We start from the raw sequence: 13,920 nt of genomic DNA on the forward strand, positions 1-13,920 counted from the left end.
AGTCCTACCTTTATTGCCCCTCAAAGAAACATGATGAATAGCTCTGAAAGGTCTTTGCTCTTCTCATAAGCATCCTGTACCTGACCACCTCATTGGCTGTCCTCAGCTCCCCTTAATCTTTTCTTCAATCCTCTAATTATTATTTTCTTTGCCAAATGAATAAAGACGCTCTTTGAGGTATAAACAGAAAGTCGCTGGTAGGCACTGGGGCAAAAACAGGTTAAAGTGTACAGGGTACATCTATTTCCAAGACTTTTAGTGCTTTCAGGAACAAGGCTTTTAGAAGTGTTTAGTACTTTATGCTTTCACTTTCACTAACAAACAGCTATCAATCAGCAGTCCGACTACTGTTCCAGCAATGCTCTGCATCATTTGATTCTTCTCTAAATCTACAGGTTTTAATTAATTTTCTTTGTACGTAATCAACCTTACTTCAGTCAATAGCAGCAAGTCTCTTTCCCTGCAAGCAGGCAGTGAATATTTTGTTTCTTGGAGGAGATGCATTTTGGACCTCATAAAATCCTCAAAAAGGAGAGATCTGGACTGCGAGTGAGTCACCTGCAAACCATACTAATGGCTGCCCTTGCCTGGATTAATCAGTCAGTGAGCTTCACCCCATCCTTGTTGTTCACTGCACTTGGTATGCAGTGCTTGTTGCACAGCAGGCCATCAATATTTGTCCATAAAAGAAGGAAAGTCAGTCAAGTGTACGGGTGGTCAGCCTTCTATAAATAAACTGTGGACTAAGGGTCTCAAGATACTTTTTGAACTAAGCCCTTCGTCTTGACTATTCTTGGACTTGGATGTAAATTTTACCAACGCCTTTCCAATTCACCTGCCTTCGCTGCAATCACTGAGACCAGAGACTTCCTTTACACCCAAGACCTCTACAGGCGTCTCTCCTCCTTCCGCTCAAGAACAATAACTGCCCACGGCCGCGTCCTCCACAGGGACCCTAGGGCCAGCGTTGAGAGGCAGACGGACTCAGGCCTCCACCCACCGCAGGGTCTCTGCAACCCGCCGCAGCGCTGCGGAAGTCTCCCTCCGTCCCATCGGTGGCTACCACAACTCCAGCCCGCCCTCCCCCGCCTCGCCCCTTTCCTGCCTCTCACAGCACTTGGCGCGTAAAATGAGCCCTTTCCTCGGATCCCGCCACGAGCTTCCCCGCTTCCGCTGGGCGTTTGAGGCCCCCGGGAGGGGGAGGGGTGCCTACGGTAGCTTCCGCGTCGGCGAGAGGCGTGGGCCATGACGTCACCGCGCCCTAACGTCAGGCCGACGTGCAGCACGGTCTCCCGGGAGACCGGGAAAGCCGTTTCGCACGCGGCGGAGTCGTGGTCTAGGTGAGAGACAACGTACAGCTTCCTTGTGCCCCCGGACGCCCGGGTGCTCCAGGTCGCAGTTCCGGAGCGGAGGGGTGCAGGCACCCGGGGAGAGGGCCGGGGAACAGCGCAGCGACGGGGTGGGGCCCCGTGCCTCGCCTCCGCTCCCTTCTGTGCCCCTTGCCTACTCCCCGCGAGCTTGCCGGGCCCAAGCACCCCCTTTTGTCTCACCCCCGTGCGCGGCTCATCCTCACCCCCGCACCCTCCTCCCTCTTCTTCCTGCCACGGCAGGTCCCGAGGGAACGGGGTTAGAAAGGGACAGATTTCAAAACCCTTCCAGCAGTTTTGGCTGCCTTTGCAGTCGATTTCTATTTGGAAAATCGTGCCGCTTCTGGAAAGTCTTGGGACGTGACCTCCCGCTTCACCTGACCCTGACCCACTCATTTGTGGGTGATTCACACCGGGGGAAGAGTTCTTTATGAAAGGGCCTGAAAGCTGAATGTGAGTCAACGGCTCAATAGGACACTGGTGTGAGGAAGGGAATTGGAGGTGAACAATCCAGGACGTTTCAGTGTTTTTGTGAGCCTTCCTCGTGATGCTGTTAGATGGCAAGTTCACAAATACCTACCTAGCTGCTGCCAGCTGTCACCGCACCTCTTGCCGAAGGGCAGTCACGTGTGTAATGTGAAAGAATAAAAGGGACTCGTTTGGTAAAACACGCAAAATAATATAAGGGTAAATTAAAATGAAAACGTTTCCCTGTTGCCAAAAGGGAAAGAGACCTCCGCCGCCCTCCCTTTCTTGAGAAACCTCTTAACTGTGAATGCTTCCTCCATTCCTTTAATGTGTATGCAAATCTTTTAAAGACCCAGAATGTTTTTCTTGAGGACCTGGGAGCTGTTTCTTTAAAATGTAAGCAACAAGGAAGCTAGCTCCCCTATTTCCATATCTCCTTGGGAGTTTAGCCTATGTGCCTTACTTCTAGTAACCCCTACTTTGTCATAGAAATATGCATTTCTTAGCACAAACGCAATTAGCTAGCATAGACGGCTACTTCAATTACCAGGTGAATTTAAAAGGAACTATGACAGTGATAGCAAGCTGTATTGAGGACAAGTTACCATTTGTCTTGAGAACATGTATGTAATGGACTGTATCTGCCTGGCTGTCTTAAAAAGGGGGGGTTTCTTTCTGTCTTTGTAATCTCATTAGCAGATTGGCTGTGATGTACATGACAGTCTAGTTAAATGTATATTACAATAATACCACTGTTATCTTTCTGCACTATAGAGAGATTTTTCTTGGTTGGCAGGATATTATATCTTTAATTTTTCCTCAATCAGAACCTGGTAATTCTCCTTTGGTATATAGTAAGGCCACAACGTTGGAATAGATTTACAGACAATGAAAGTATTAAATAAAAGCTGTTCCACTGGTGCCTTGTTTATACTGTCACTAGATCCATGCTCTCAAATAATTTTGTGGGTGGAATTTTAAAAGGAGATTTAGTTGATAATTTAGGAGAAATTCTACTCCCAATAGAGTTTAATTAAGCTGATGCCATCTTACTTTACCGATGGTGAGCCCATTGTAAAATGGCGGAGATGAGAATAATGAGCCTTCTGTGAACAATGAGCTCTTACCACATCACGGTGATAGTCTGACAAACGTCAGATTATTATGTAGTTGGCCATGTGCTCCTATGTTAACTATGTCAGTTAACTTTACCCTCATAGTTAACTGCAATTAACTTTACCAAACCTGTACACACACACACACACACACACACACACACACACACACACTCGTAGTAATGTTTATATGAGAAGACAGCTCATTAGTTGTTTGGTTTAAACAGCAGCTCATTAAAACAAGAGGTTTTGTGCTAACAGAGGGAATAGGGAATCCTCTCTTCTGCCAATGGTTGCACAACTAAAAAAATACTGCCACTCCAGCAATTTTTGTTAACTATAATTTCCCTGCTACCTTGGCATGGCTGGGGTTGCTGTCTCTGATAGAGTAGTATGCCTCTTTGTCAAAATCCTACCCTGGTCAAAAGCAAACAACCTCTGGAAGCTTTCACTAATTTCCCACTCCAAAACATTTTTCTTTCCTGAACTCCTAGATTGTTTCTGTCTACAACTTTAGGGCGGCAGGCCTTCTTCCCTGCTGTGGAATTGTGCCTGTATCATCTTACTCTGCTGCCCCTCTTCTACCCCTCACTGCTTGGGTATATATAAACATCTCTCACTTTTGAAACTGGACTGTCTATTCTTTCTCCAAGTTGGGGAATATTAAAAAAAAAAAAAAAAGAACCCAAAGTCCAACTCCATTAATCCTGTGTGATTTTATGAAAGTAGTCATAGAGTTTTATATTTTGTTTTATTGTAAAATGAAAATCTATTAAAATTAAATATCTGCATAAAAATTATGGCTTCTCATGCTTTGATGACTCTTCTGTTCAGTGCCTGCATATCATATTTAATCTGCTAAGTCTGAATATTTTTTCCTGTACATCATCATGTAAACCAGCATTCATATCACAATTGCTTTTTTTTTCCCCTTTATTTTTTAAAGAAGGGCGCAGCTCAAAGTGGCCCATGTGGGGATCAAACCAGCAACGTTGGTGTTAGTAGCATGTGCGCTAACCAACTGAGCTAACCGGCCACCCTCACAATTGCTGAACTAAAATATCATATCTTATTGCTGAACTAAAATATCATATTTAGATATTTTTCTAGCAGCTTTTTGGAAAAAAAAAACCACCTCAAATAAATGGGTCTGTTTAAAATGTCAAGTGATCCTTATTCTATATTTGCGAAACAAATAATTAGTAGTAAACCACCACAGAACTTACAATTAGACTATTATTTGTAAACAAAGAAAGAATCATTTCTAACTACTGTCAGTAGTTTCTCTAGGTCTTTCCTGTTCTATTGGCCCTAATAACTGAGAAAACCCCGCTTGTACCTTTCAACGTTGAGTTGATGAAGCAAACATCTGTTGAAAGTGTTATCACCATTAATCTCCAAATACTACCAAGAATTTATATCTTTTAATTGGAAAATTTTCACGTTATTTTAATTCTGACTATTGCCATCAATATTTTTAGGTTATTTTACTACAGTGCTCCCTCAGTATATTTTGGGAAATTATGGATCGTCATATTCCCATGCATGCGTTACCTGAAGAAATCCAAAAGGTATGATGTTATATTGTGTTATAGCATAACATTAGGAGCATTTTAACAGGTAGATAATTCTAAAACCTGGGAGAGTAAATTCAGCGGTTTTGTATTTTTTTGGTCAATGTGTCTGCATTGAGTTGGTGGGGTGGGGCAGGGAATAATCTTAATTGTCAGAATTGTGGAATTCAATTTCGTGCAAAGAGTGTTTGGCCTGTGAAAGAAGACAAATACACAATTCTAGCACAGTATTTGACCAGGTGTTTGTGGAGCTCCTGTGAAAAGAGGGCCCTGGGGATATCCAAATAGTATAGTTAGATATTTTTTGTAGCAGCTTGTCAGTAAAAATAAGTTAAAAAAAAACCTGAAATAAATGGGTGTTTAAAATTTTAAGTGATCCTTAGTCTGTATTTGCAAAACAAATAATTGGTAGTAAACCACTACAGAAATTACAATTACCGTGTTTTCCTGAAAATAAGACCTAGCCAGACAATTAGCTCTAATGCTTTTTTTGGAGCAAAAATTAATATAAGACCGGGTCTTATGTAAGATTTTATAGTACAATAAGTTTGTAGCTTATGCTAAATTTTTGTGTCTCTCTCTCTATAAGGGTCCATTTCAGTTTTACCTTAATTCTTGCCACTTACTGTACCAGGCACTGTTTTAAGCCCTTTCATGTATATCAACTCATTTAATCTGGTTAACAATCAATTCTTCACAGAGTCCATGCTACTCTTTTCCATGTTCACATCTGTCCTCAGGCAAAAGCATTTCTTCCATATTTAGTTGGGCAATGCATGCATCGTTAACAATATAACTCAAAAAATATCTCTGAAACTGATCGATAAACTGAATTAAAACCTGAGACCTTAGCTATTATTAATCATTCAGGTTTTTCGGTAAATCTGTAGTCCACTCTTAATTTAAAAGTAACAGATTGGTAGTTAATAAAAAATTGCAGTCAACTTTCAGGTATTCTTTTATCCTTTGTGCATGTTGCTGTGGGCTGCCTGTCAGTATTAACCACGCCATTGACTTAATTGGATGCTTACTATAATATTACTGCGTGTTCTTTAGATTTATGGAAACTGCAACCTAGCAGGAACTGGAAGGGAAGGTCCAGTTACCAGAAAAGACCTTTTCAACTATTGCATTTAATTCACTTCACCTTTTAAGTTAGGTCTATGAGATAGTAAGCACAGAGAGAGCTCAGCGATGAGAAATGGTCCTTTTATGTGTTGGTAGACATGGAAGTCCTTTCTCTCTCCCTCAGCTGAGTTCCTTCTATGTACTAACCTGTGTGGTAGAGATTAAAAGAAGCAAAACAAAACAATCTTCAAGACACAATACCCATACTTTAGATCCCAGTCATTTGTCAGGAAGATGATATATAATGATATGAAAAACTCTAAAAGATAGTGTATGATTTAAATGTCATATAAGATAGTATCTGAGAAAGGAGAAGGTGGGGAGAGAAATTCCCCGAGTATTGGGATGGTCAAGGGAGAAGCTTTATGCAGGAGATAGAACTGGGACTGGCCCTTTAAGGTGGAGTATTTCTATGGACCGCTAGGCAATAGAGCATGCGAGGCCAAGGGAACAGAAAGCTTACTGGTGAGAAAAAGCTGGCCAAGTTAGAGAATGTTTAACAATGTAAATGTTTGGAATATATGAAAGTGTGTATTTATGTTTACAAAGTTTTTACGAGAGTTGTAGAATGTTTTTTTTCCCCCTCATGTTTAAGGTACTGTATAAGTAAATTGTTTAAAAAAATGCTCATACAAGCATTTCGTAAATCTACAGTTATGTTCTCAAAGCAGGAATGGCAAGCAGAGAAGTGGGGACACCAGGAGAAGCTCAGCTGCCCAAGGCCCTGGACACGTATTCTGATTGGAGCCTTTGTCCTGCTCAATGTTTAGAATATGCAGTGCAGCTTTGCACTTTTTCAGACCTAAGTTAGATACATTTATACCACGGATGTTTATCCTGTGCCTAGTAGGTGCCAGACACTGTTCTGGGTACTAGATTAGAAAGCAACCAAAACGTGTCCATGCATCCCACAGCCTATTAGAATGCAGTCTAAGTCAGTTATTTGTTTCCCATAACTTTTTCCTATGTTTGATTCATCTAGGTGGCCCATAATATGCTTGTTAAATCACCTAGTGATCAGGCAGTTACCTACTCCGTCTACCTACTCAGCTTGCATACGTCATTCTATACAGAATCATATTAAATAGATGTATAGCTTATAACAGTAATAGGAATACTTTGGATTAGAATAATTCAATAATACCTCACTATTGAAATGAAGAAAACAAATTATTTCTTTCCATAATGGCTTAGAAATTGTGCTCCATTTCTTTATTGGGCAAAAGAGGATGTGAGGTGGTTGGATCAGTGTACGGTGACAGAAAGGTCTTTCAAAGGCTCCTACCGCCCCACTGCCCCCATTCTGCTGTTAACGTTTTGTGTTGGTTTTTATGCTGGCTCTTCTTTCTAGAGAAGTCCCTGCTGTGTTTTTTTCTGTTGTTGTTTTTGTTTTTACATTTTTTTAATTGGGGAATATTGGGGAACAGTGTGTTTCTCCAGGACCCATCAGCTCCAAGTTGTTGTCCTTCAATCTAGTTGTGGGGGGTGCAGCTCAGCTCCAAGTCCAGTTAGTTGCAGGGGTCACAGCCCACCAGCCCATGAGGGAATTGAACCGGCAACCTTGTTGAGAGCTCATGTTCTAATCAACTGAGCCATCTGGCCGCCCTTCTTCCCCTCCCCCACCCCATGTAGGCAAGGAAGGTTAGTGTAGAAATCAGGGAAGAGAAGGTGAGGGGAATCCTTCCTCTTTGTTTCTTTCTGTAATTTTGCTATACGATGTGGATGTGGGATGGTTGATAAAGTACATGAAAGATACTTGATAAGAACATGAAAATAACTGTACTGTGCTGTACTCATAATGGCAAAATAGGTAGTAGTAGAAAAGTTGCAAGAAAAAGTAGGGGTGGTGAGCGAGATGGCCACCGAAGGGAAAGTGTGGAAAAGAACGCTCATGATAATGAGCTATAGTTAGAGAATCCATTGCCATACTAGAAGGCTAAGATTGTTAAATTACCTCCCCCCTGGTCTCATCGTCTTAGGGACTCTAAGGGAAGAAAGAATAAGATAATCTTTTGACTTCCATTCCTGGATCTTTTTGCTTTTTATCACAATTTCTGACTGAGCATAAAACACACCTCAGACTTCCATCCCCCCACGTGGCACAAAATGTAAAACAGACCCATGGGCTGGACAGCGAGACCACACTCATCCCTGTTGTCTGCTGCTAAACTCTACAGGTTACTTCTAGATGTACTTAGACCACATTTTAAAATCTGCTCTCTCTAGACAGACCTGACTCCTACCTGTCTCTGACCTCTAATAACCTGCAGCTTTGCTAGAATTTTCATCCAGCGTTCTGAAAGCAGAATGCACTTGTAATAATAGTACAGTTCTGTGTTTGGTATTTTATTGCCACAATTTAAAAGAACACTTATAGATCAGCAAAGTAATAATTATACCTCTTTCCTTCCCGAATGTCAACCTATTTTAGAGACATATGGACTTCCTTTTTTAAGAAAAAAAAAAAGCAATGAACAACCTTCCTTTTGCTGTTTTTGCTTGGGGACATATACAGAAATCAAAACAACTGTAACAAATTAGTGGAAAAATCAGTTATTTTGCAAAAGTAAAGCTGATTTCTTTATCTTTTTAAAATGGTGACAAAATGCACTTGTAATAGGATTTTAGCTTCAGGAGATATTTATTACCACAAAGTAAAATAAAGAGACCAGAGTTGTTTATTTTATAAAACAGAAGTGGTGGTGCAAGGGTTGGAGAGCAGCACACTGTTCTTTCTGGGATAACAATCCCTTTCCCTAGCAGTAACAGCTCATTTTGTCCTGTTTCAGTGTAGTAATTTTAGTACTTTGAAACTTTGAAATTTATTCAGAATAACAGTTTTATATTTCCAAGCACAGATTGTCATTGCCAGAAAAAATAAACCTAATTTTCCAGGTCATCCTGGGCCACTGTGGCTAGGGTCAAATTCTGTGTTGAGTTAAAGTAGAGGAAAAAGAATACGAAAATGGTCATAGAAATGTTAGCATTAGCATCCTGGAAAAGTAATGATATGTGTATGTGTGTGTGGGTATGTGTGTTGTGTTTTAGAGGAATTACAGTGTTAAAACCTAATGACAGAAGAAATAGGAAGCTGCAATTTTGGGAGAGACTATTAACTTACTATTGTGACCCAAGATAGTTCATTAGGAAAACAGTTTTTTAAAAAATGTTACTATGAATCTTGAAAGATCTGCATTTGTGAATTTGTTGTCCAAAACACTTTTGCTGGCTCGCCATTAGAGGGTCATAGAGTTTTTACTAAGGTGAGGTTTCCCAGTGGAAAAACAGGGATTGGAGGAAATGTACTTTGAAAGCATATGTAGATAAGCATAGAGTGTCATGTATAATTCACGTATGAGGCCAACATTTCTTGAAATTACTCAATAAAATTTCTTTATGGATTAATCTTTGGTATTTTAGTCCCAGGTTGATTTATTTTTATTATTTCCTTATTAAACTTCTTATTTTGAGATCATTGTACATTCACATGCGTTTGTAAGAAATAATACTAAGGGATCCGATATACGCTTCCCTCAGTGGTAACATCGGGCAAAACTATATATACTAAGGTGTCACAGCCAGGACATCTACATTGATCCGGTCAAGACACAGAGCAGTTTATTACAAGGATTCCTTCTGTTGCCCTTTTATAGCCACATTCACCTCAACCTCCCGCTTTATACACTTCCACCACTCCACCCCCCACCCTAGTCCATGACCTCTGGCAACCATTGATCTGGACTCCAATAATTTTGTCATTTCAAGAATGTTATATAAATGGAATCATGCAATATGTAACTTTTGGGATTCGTTTTTTTTCACTCAGAGTAATTCTCTGGAACTTTGTTCAGGTTGTTGCATGTATCAATAGCTTATTCCTTTTTATTGCTGAGCAGTATTACATGGTATGAAAGTACTATAGTTTGTTGAAGAACATCTGTTTTTTTCCCCAGTTTTTGGCTATTAAGTATAAAGCTGCTATAAATATTCCCATATAGGTTTTTATGTGAACATATGTTTTCATTTTCCTGGGATAAATGCCCGAATGCAATTGCTAGGTTGTACGGTAGTTGAATGTTTAGTTTTTTAAGACACTGCCAAACTTTTCCAGAGGCTGTACCATTTTACATTCTCACCAGCAATGTATGAGTGATCCAGTTTCTCTGCATCTTTACCAGCATTTGATGTCGCCATTAGTTTTTATTTTAGTCCTTCTGATAGGTGTGCAATGATATCTCATTGTGGTTTTGATTTGCATTTTCCTAATAGCTAATGATGTTGAATATCTTTTCATGTACTTATTTGGCGTCTGTATATCCTCTTAGGTGAAATGTTTCTTCATGTCTTTTGACCTTTTTCTAATTGGAGTTTTTATTTTTTTTACTGTTGAGTTTTGAGAGTTCTTCATATAATCTAGATATGTATAGTCCTTTGTCAGAAATGTGTATTGCACATATTTTTCCTCCGGTCTGTAGCATATCCTTTTATCCTCTTCACAGGGTCTTTTCCACAACAAAAGTTTTACATATTGATGGAATTCAGATTATCAGTTTTTCCATTTATGGATCATGCTTTTGGTATCCTGTATAAGAACTCTGTCTAGTTTAGCTCCTAGAGATTTTCTGCTAGGTTTTTTTTCTTGTAAAATCACTTTTTATGTTTACATTTAGGTCCATGATCCATTTTGAGTTATTTTTTATATAGGGTGTAAAGTTTAGATTGGGGTTCATTTTTTTTTTTTTTTCACCCTATGGATTTTTCAATTGTTCCAGCACAATTTGTTAAACAGGCTATCTTTCCTTCATTGAATTGCTTTTGCACCTTTGCCAAAAAGTCATTTTGGCATATTTATATAGATTTATTTTTGGGTTCTCTATCCTATTCCGTTGATCTATGTGTCTATCATTCTGCCAATACAACATAGTCTTGATTACTGTAACAATACAGTATGTCTTGAAATCAGGTAAAATGATTCCCTCCCACTTTATTCTTCTTTTTCAAGATTGCTTTAGCTCTTCTGGTTCTTTTGCCTTTTCATATAGATTTGAGAACAATCTTGTCTTATCTAAAAAACATCTGGCTGGAATTTTGATATGAATTACATTAAACCTATATATAAATTTGGGAAGAATTGATATCTTTAATATTTTGTGCCTTCCAACTCATAAGCATAGTATGTCTCTCCATTTATTTAGATCTTTGGTTTCTTATATCAGTGTTTTGTAGTTTTTAGCATACAAGTCCTGTACATGTTTTGTTAGATTTATAGCTCCGTATTTCATTTTTTTGAGCAATTGTAATTGGTATTGTGTTTTTAATTTCACTGCCATGCATTCATTGGCAGTATATAGAGATACAGTTGGTTTTTGCATGTTTATTTTGAATCATTGACCTTTCTGAACTTATTAGTCCTAGGAGTTTTATTGTGGATTCCTTGCGATTTTCTATGTAGGCAATCATGTCATCTCAGTTAGGGACAGTTTTATTTCTTCCTTTCTGATGTGCATGTCCTTTATTTCCTCTTCTTGCTCTGGCTTGAACTTCCAGTATTATGTTGCATTAAGAGCAGAGAGAGTGGCTGTCCTTGCCTTCCTTATCTTAGGGGAAAAAGCACTCAAACTTTCACCATTAAATATAATGTAGGTGTAGGGGTTTTTGTAGATGCTTCTTTACCAGATTGATTTTTAAATTGGTGGTGAAGCAAGTTGACTTATTGATGAAGAAGTGTCCTGACATCCTTATAAAAGGGTCAGGCAGTCTGTGTGGCTCAAAAGGTCAACTTTCCTCTCTCAAAATGTTTCTCCCAGTCTGAGTGCAATTCACTAGCTAGGTACTCATTGTTTTGAGTCCAGGCATATTTTTAATGCTCATCCTCTTGGAAGGTTTATCATTTTATACTGCTGTTACTCTTACCTTTTGTGGAATAGTTTATCTATCTATTTCCTCCTTATCCAAGTATGAAAAGCATGGAAGGGGTAGAGGAAGAAAGGAGGAACAATGTTTGGAGCAGAGAAAGCCTCATTTGGGCGGCAGAAGGTTACTGAGTGCCTTTTCTAGTTGAAGCACAGACAGGAGTATTGAAAAGAATCTGAAGCCTAATTTAAATATAAACTTTTATATTAAATAACTATAATTTAAGAAGTACAAACACTACATTTGAGAATTTTATTTTATGATTTATTTTTAAATGGCTCTGCATTTGTTTAATCTACTGCATTTGTTGATGCCTCTTCCAAAGTACATCTTACAGGAAGCAAAAGCATCCTGCTAATGATAGCCCTTTTGTCAAGGATGACAGGATGTCATTATTTTACTTACAAAATGAGGAGACGGTATAACACCAAGTTATAAGGATGAAACACAAATTATATTTCACAAAAAAAGAGATAACTTTTACTTCATTTGGGAACATAATTATAGGATTTCATATCTTCTCAAGTTTCACAAAAATGTCCTAGGTAATTAGCCCATATAGACATGAATTTGAAAGTGTTATTATATATTTTCTGTTGCAGTTTTACTTATAGAAAATTACTTACAGTTTAATAGCATTGAAAACTTTTGTTCATTAACATAGATCACTCAGTGATAAGGACTAGACGAAGTCTGGAGACTACTCTTATGGACCTATTATTTTATAACCTGATTGTCTTATTTTCTAGATTACAATGATGTCATGCTTTGTTTTTCTTTGCTAAACTTCCAGAAGACCTGTTCTATAAAATGCATTACTTCAGCTTTCCCTCCTGATTGCTATGCTGGAATAACATTCTAATAGCTTTCACAACTGTGAAGTTTATGTATTTCTGTTTTGTACATCAGGCTGCAAATAAGCTTCGCCCAGCAAGAGTTTTCTTTAGATTAAGAATAGGGCACTTTGCCAGGAGCAGGACGAGAACTGTGATTAATAGGCAAAAGGTTAAGGATGAAAGTGCCTGGGAGTAAGCAATATAGTTTTCAAATTGATGAGAAGGAAGGAATCAAAACTCACGATGGGCAAAGGGATCGTAAGAAAATGCCCATCTGGTCTGAGTTAGTTCGGGTTTCTTGATGTGGATGAATTATATGCCCGGGGACTGACAGTACTTTGAATGGGATTGCAGAGCCACTCACTCTAGGTGATGTTTGAGGACAAGGAGGGAGTAAGAGGATAACGCACAAATGTCTTTGCAGGTATGAAATGACCATAAATTACAACCAGTGAACTCAGTTTCAATCCCAGACAGGATTGCAGAATATTGTATCGAAGGGTGATTTGTGAGGATCTAGCTGTTAGGGAACCAATAAAATTGGGCCAATTTTATGTTCGCCATTAGAACCAGCAAGTAGGCCTTGTCATTCGTTTTGTGTAGTTACTAGATCCAAGAACTGTAGTAGGCACAGAATATACGGACTTTATAAGGGTATTTGACAAATGTTGTCATAATGTTCCTGAAGACAATATGAATATCTATAGGCTGGGTTACAGAGATATTTGGGTGGTTAGCCCTAAAGGTTTCCTAGTGGTCAGCACTTAAAGGCCTAGTGGGCTCATCTCAGCTTAGGGCTTGGTTCTTCTGGGCGTGATGTCCAGTGCTCTTCCACCAATCAGCCATGGGCAGGGTGGATGGCTGGAGGGGGGTTTAATCACATTACCAAACAGAGCAGCCAGGACTGTGAAAGGCAAATTTCTGGAAAACGGAAGGAATGGATTGGTCTATTCAATAGAATGAGACATTGTTTTGCATTGCAGTATATATGTATTTTTTAAATGGGGGGCTTTCTTTAACATAAAAGACAGTTATAGTATATAATGGCAACATATAATTATTAAAAATACAAAAGACCATTGTAATTTAAGGTTGCATTAGAAGTTATTACTAATGATATTACTAGTGAGATATTAAAATGAGGGAAGTTGGAGGCCTCTCTTATTCTGTTTTACTGAGATCAGCCACACTGAAGTATTCAATTCTGGGCACCATACTTTGAAACAGATGTAGAACACAGGAGCACGTTCAGAGAAAATTATTTAGAATGAGGAAGAAATTCAAAGTCATGTCACAGGGGAAACAGCTGACGGAACTGGAAGTGTTGACCTGGAGAAGGAAGACATGGAGTGTTCCTGGCAGCTGTCTTCAAATATCATAAAGAGGTCGGGGGTTCTTCCACATGCTTTCTAGGAGGGCTAGGACCAGTGGACGCTGCAGGGAGGCAGATTTGGGATCAGTGTGACAAAAAATGCCCTGACAGACAAAACCGTGAGAAGACGCAACAGGCTGCTTTACA

At 39.2% G+C, this 13,920-nt stretch overlaps 1 protein-coding gene across 1 annotated transcript in view; it reads left to right on the forward strand.

The window, feature by feature from the left end:
• LEKR1 (leucine, glutamate and lysine rich 1) overlaps positions 1–13,920 on the forward strand; it is a 164,624-nt gene that overhangs the window by 13,895 nt on the left and 136,809 nt on the right. Inside the window, exon 4 of the mRNA XM_019731921.2 lies at positions 4,432–4,521. Within this exon, the coding sequence (XP_019587480.2) occupies positions 4,432–4,521 (90 nt within the window). The remainder of the gene's footprint in view (positions 1–4,431; positions 4,522–13,920) is intronic.

Source organism: Rhinolophus sinicus, linkage group LG01 (assembly GCF_036562045.2).
Source record: "Rhinolophus sinicus isolate RSC01 linkage group LG01, ASM3656204v1, whole genome shotgun sequence".
In the NCBI taxonomy this organism is placed as follows: domain Eukaryota; kingdom Metazoa; phylum Chordata; class Mammalia; order Chiroptera; family Rhinolophidae; genus Rhinolophus; species Rhinolophus sinicus.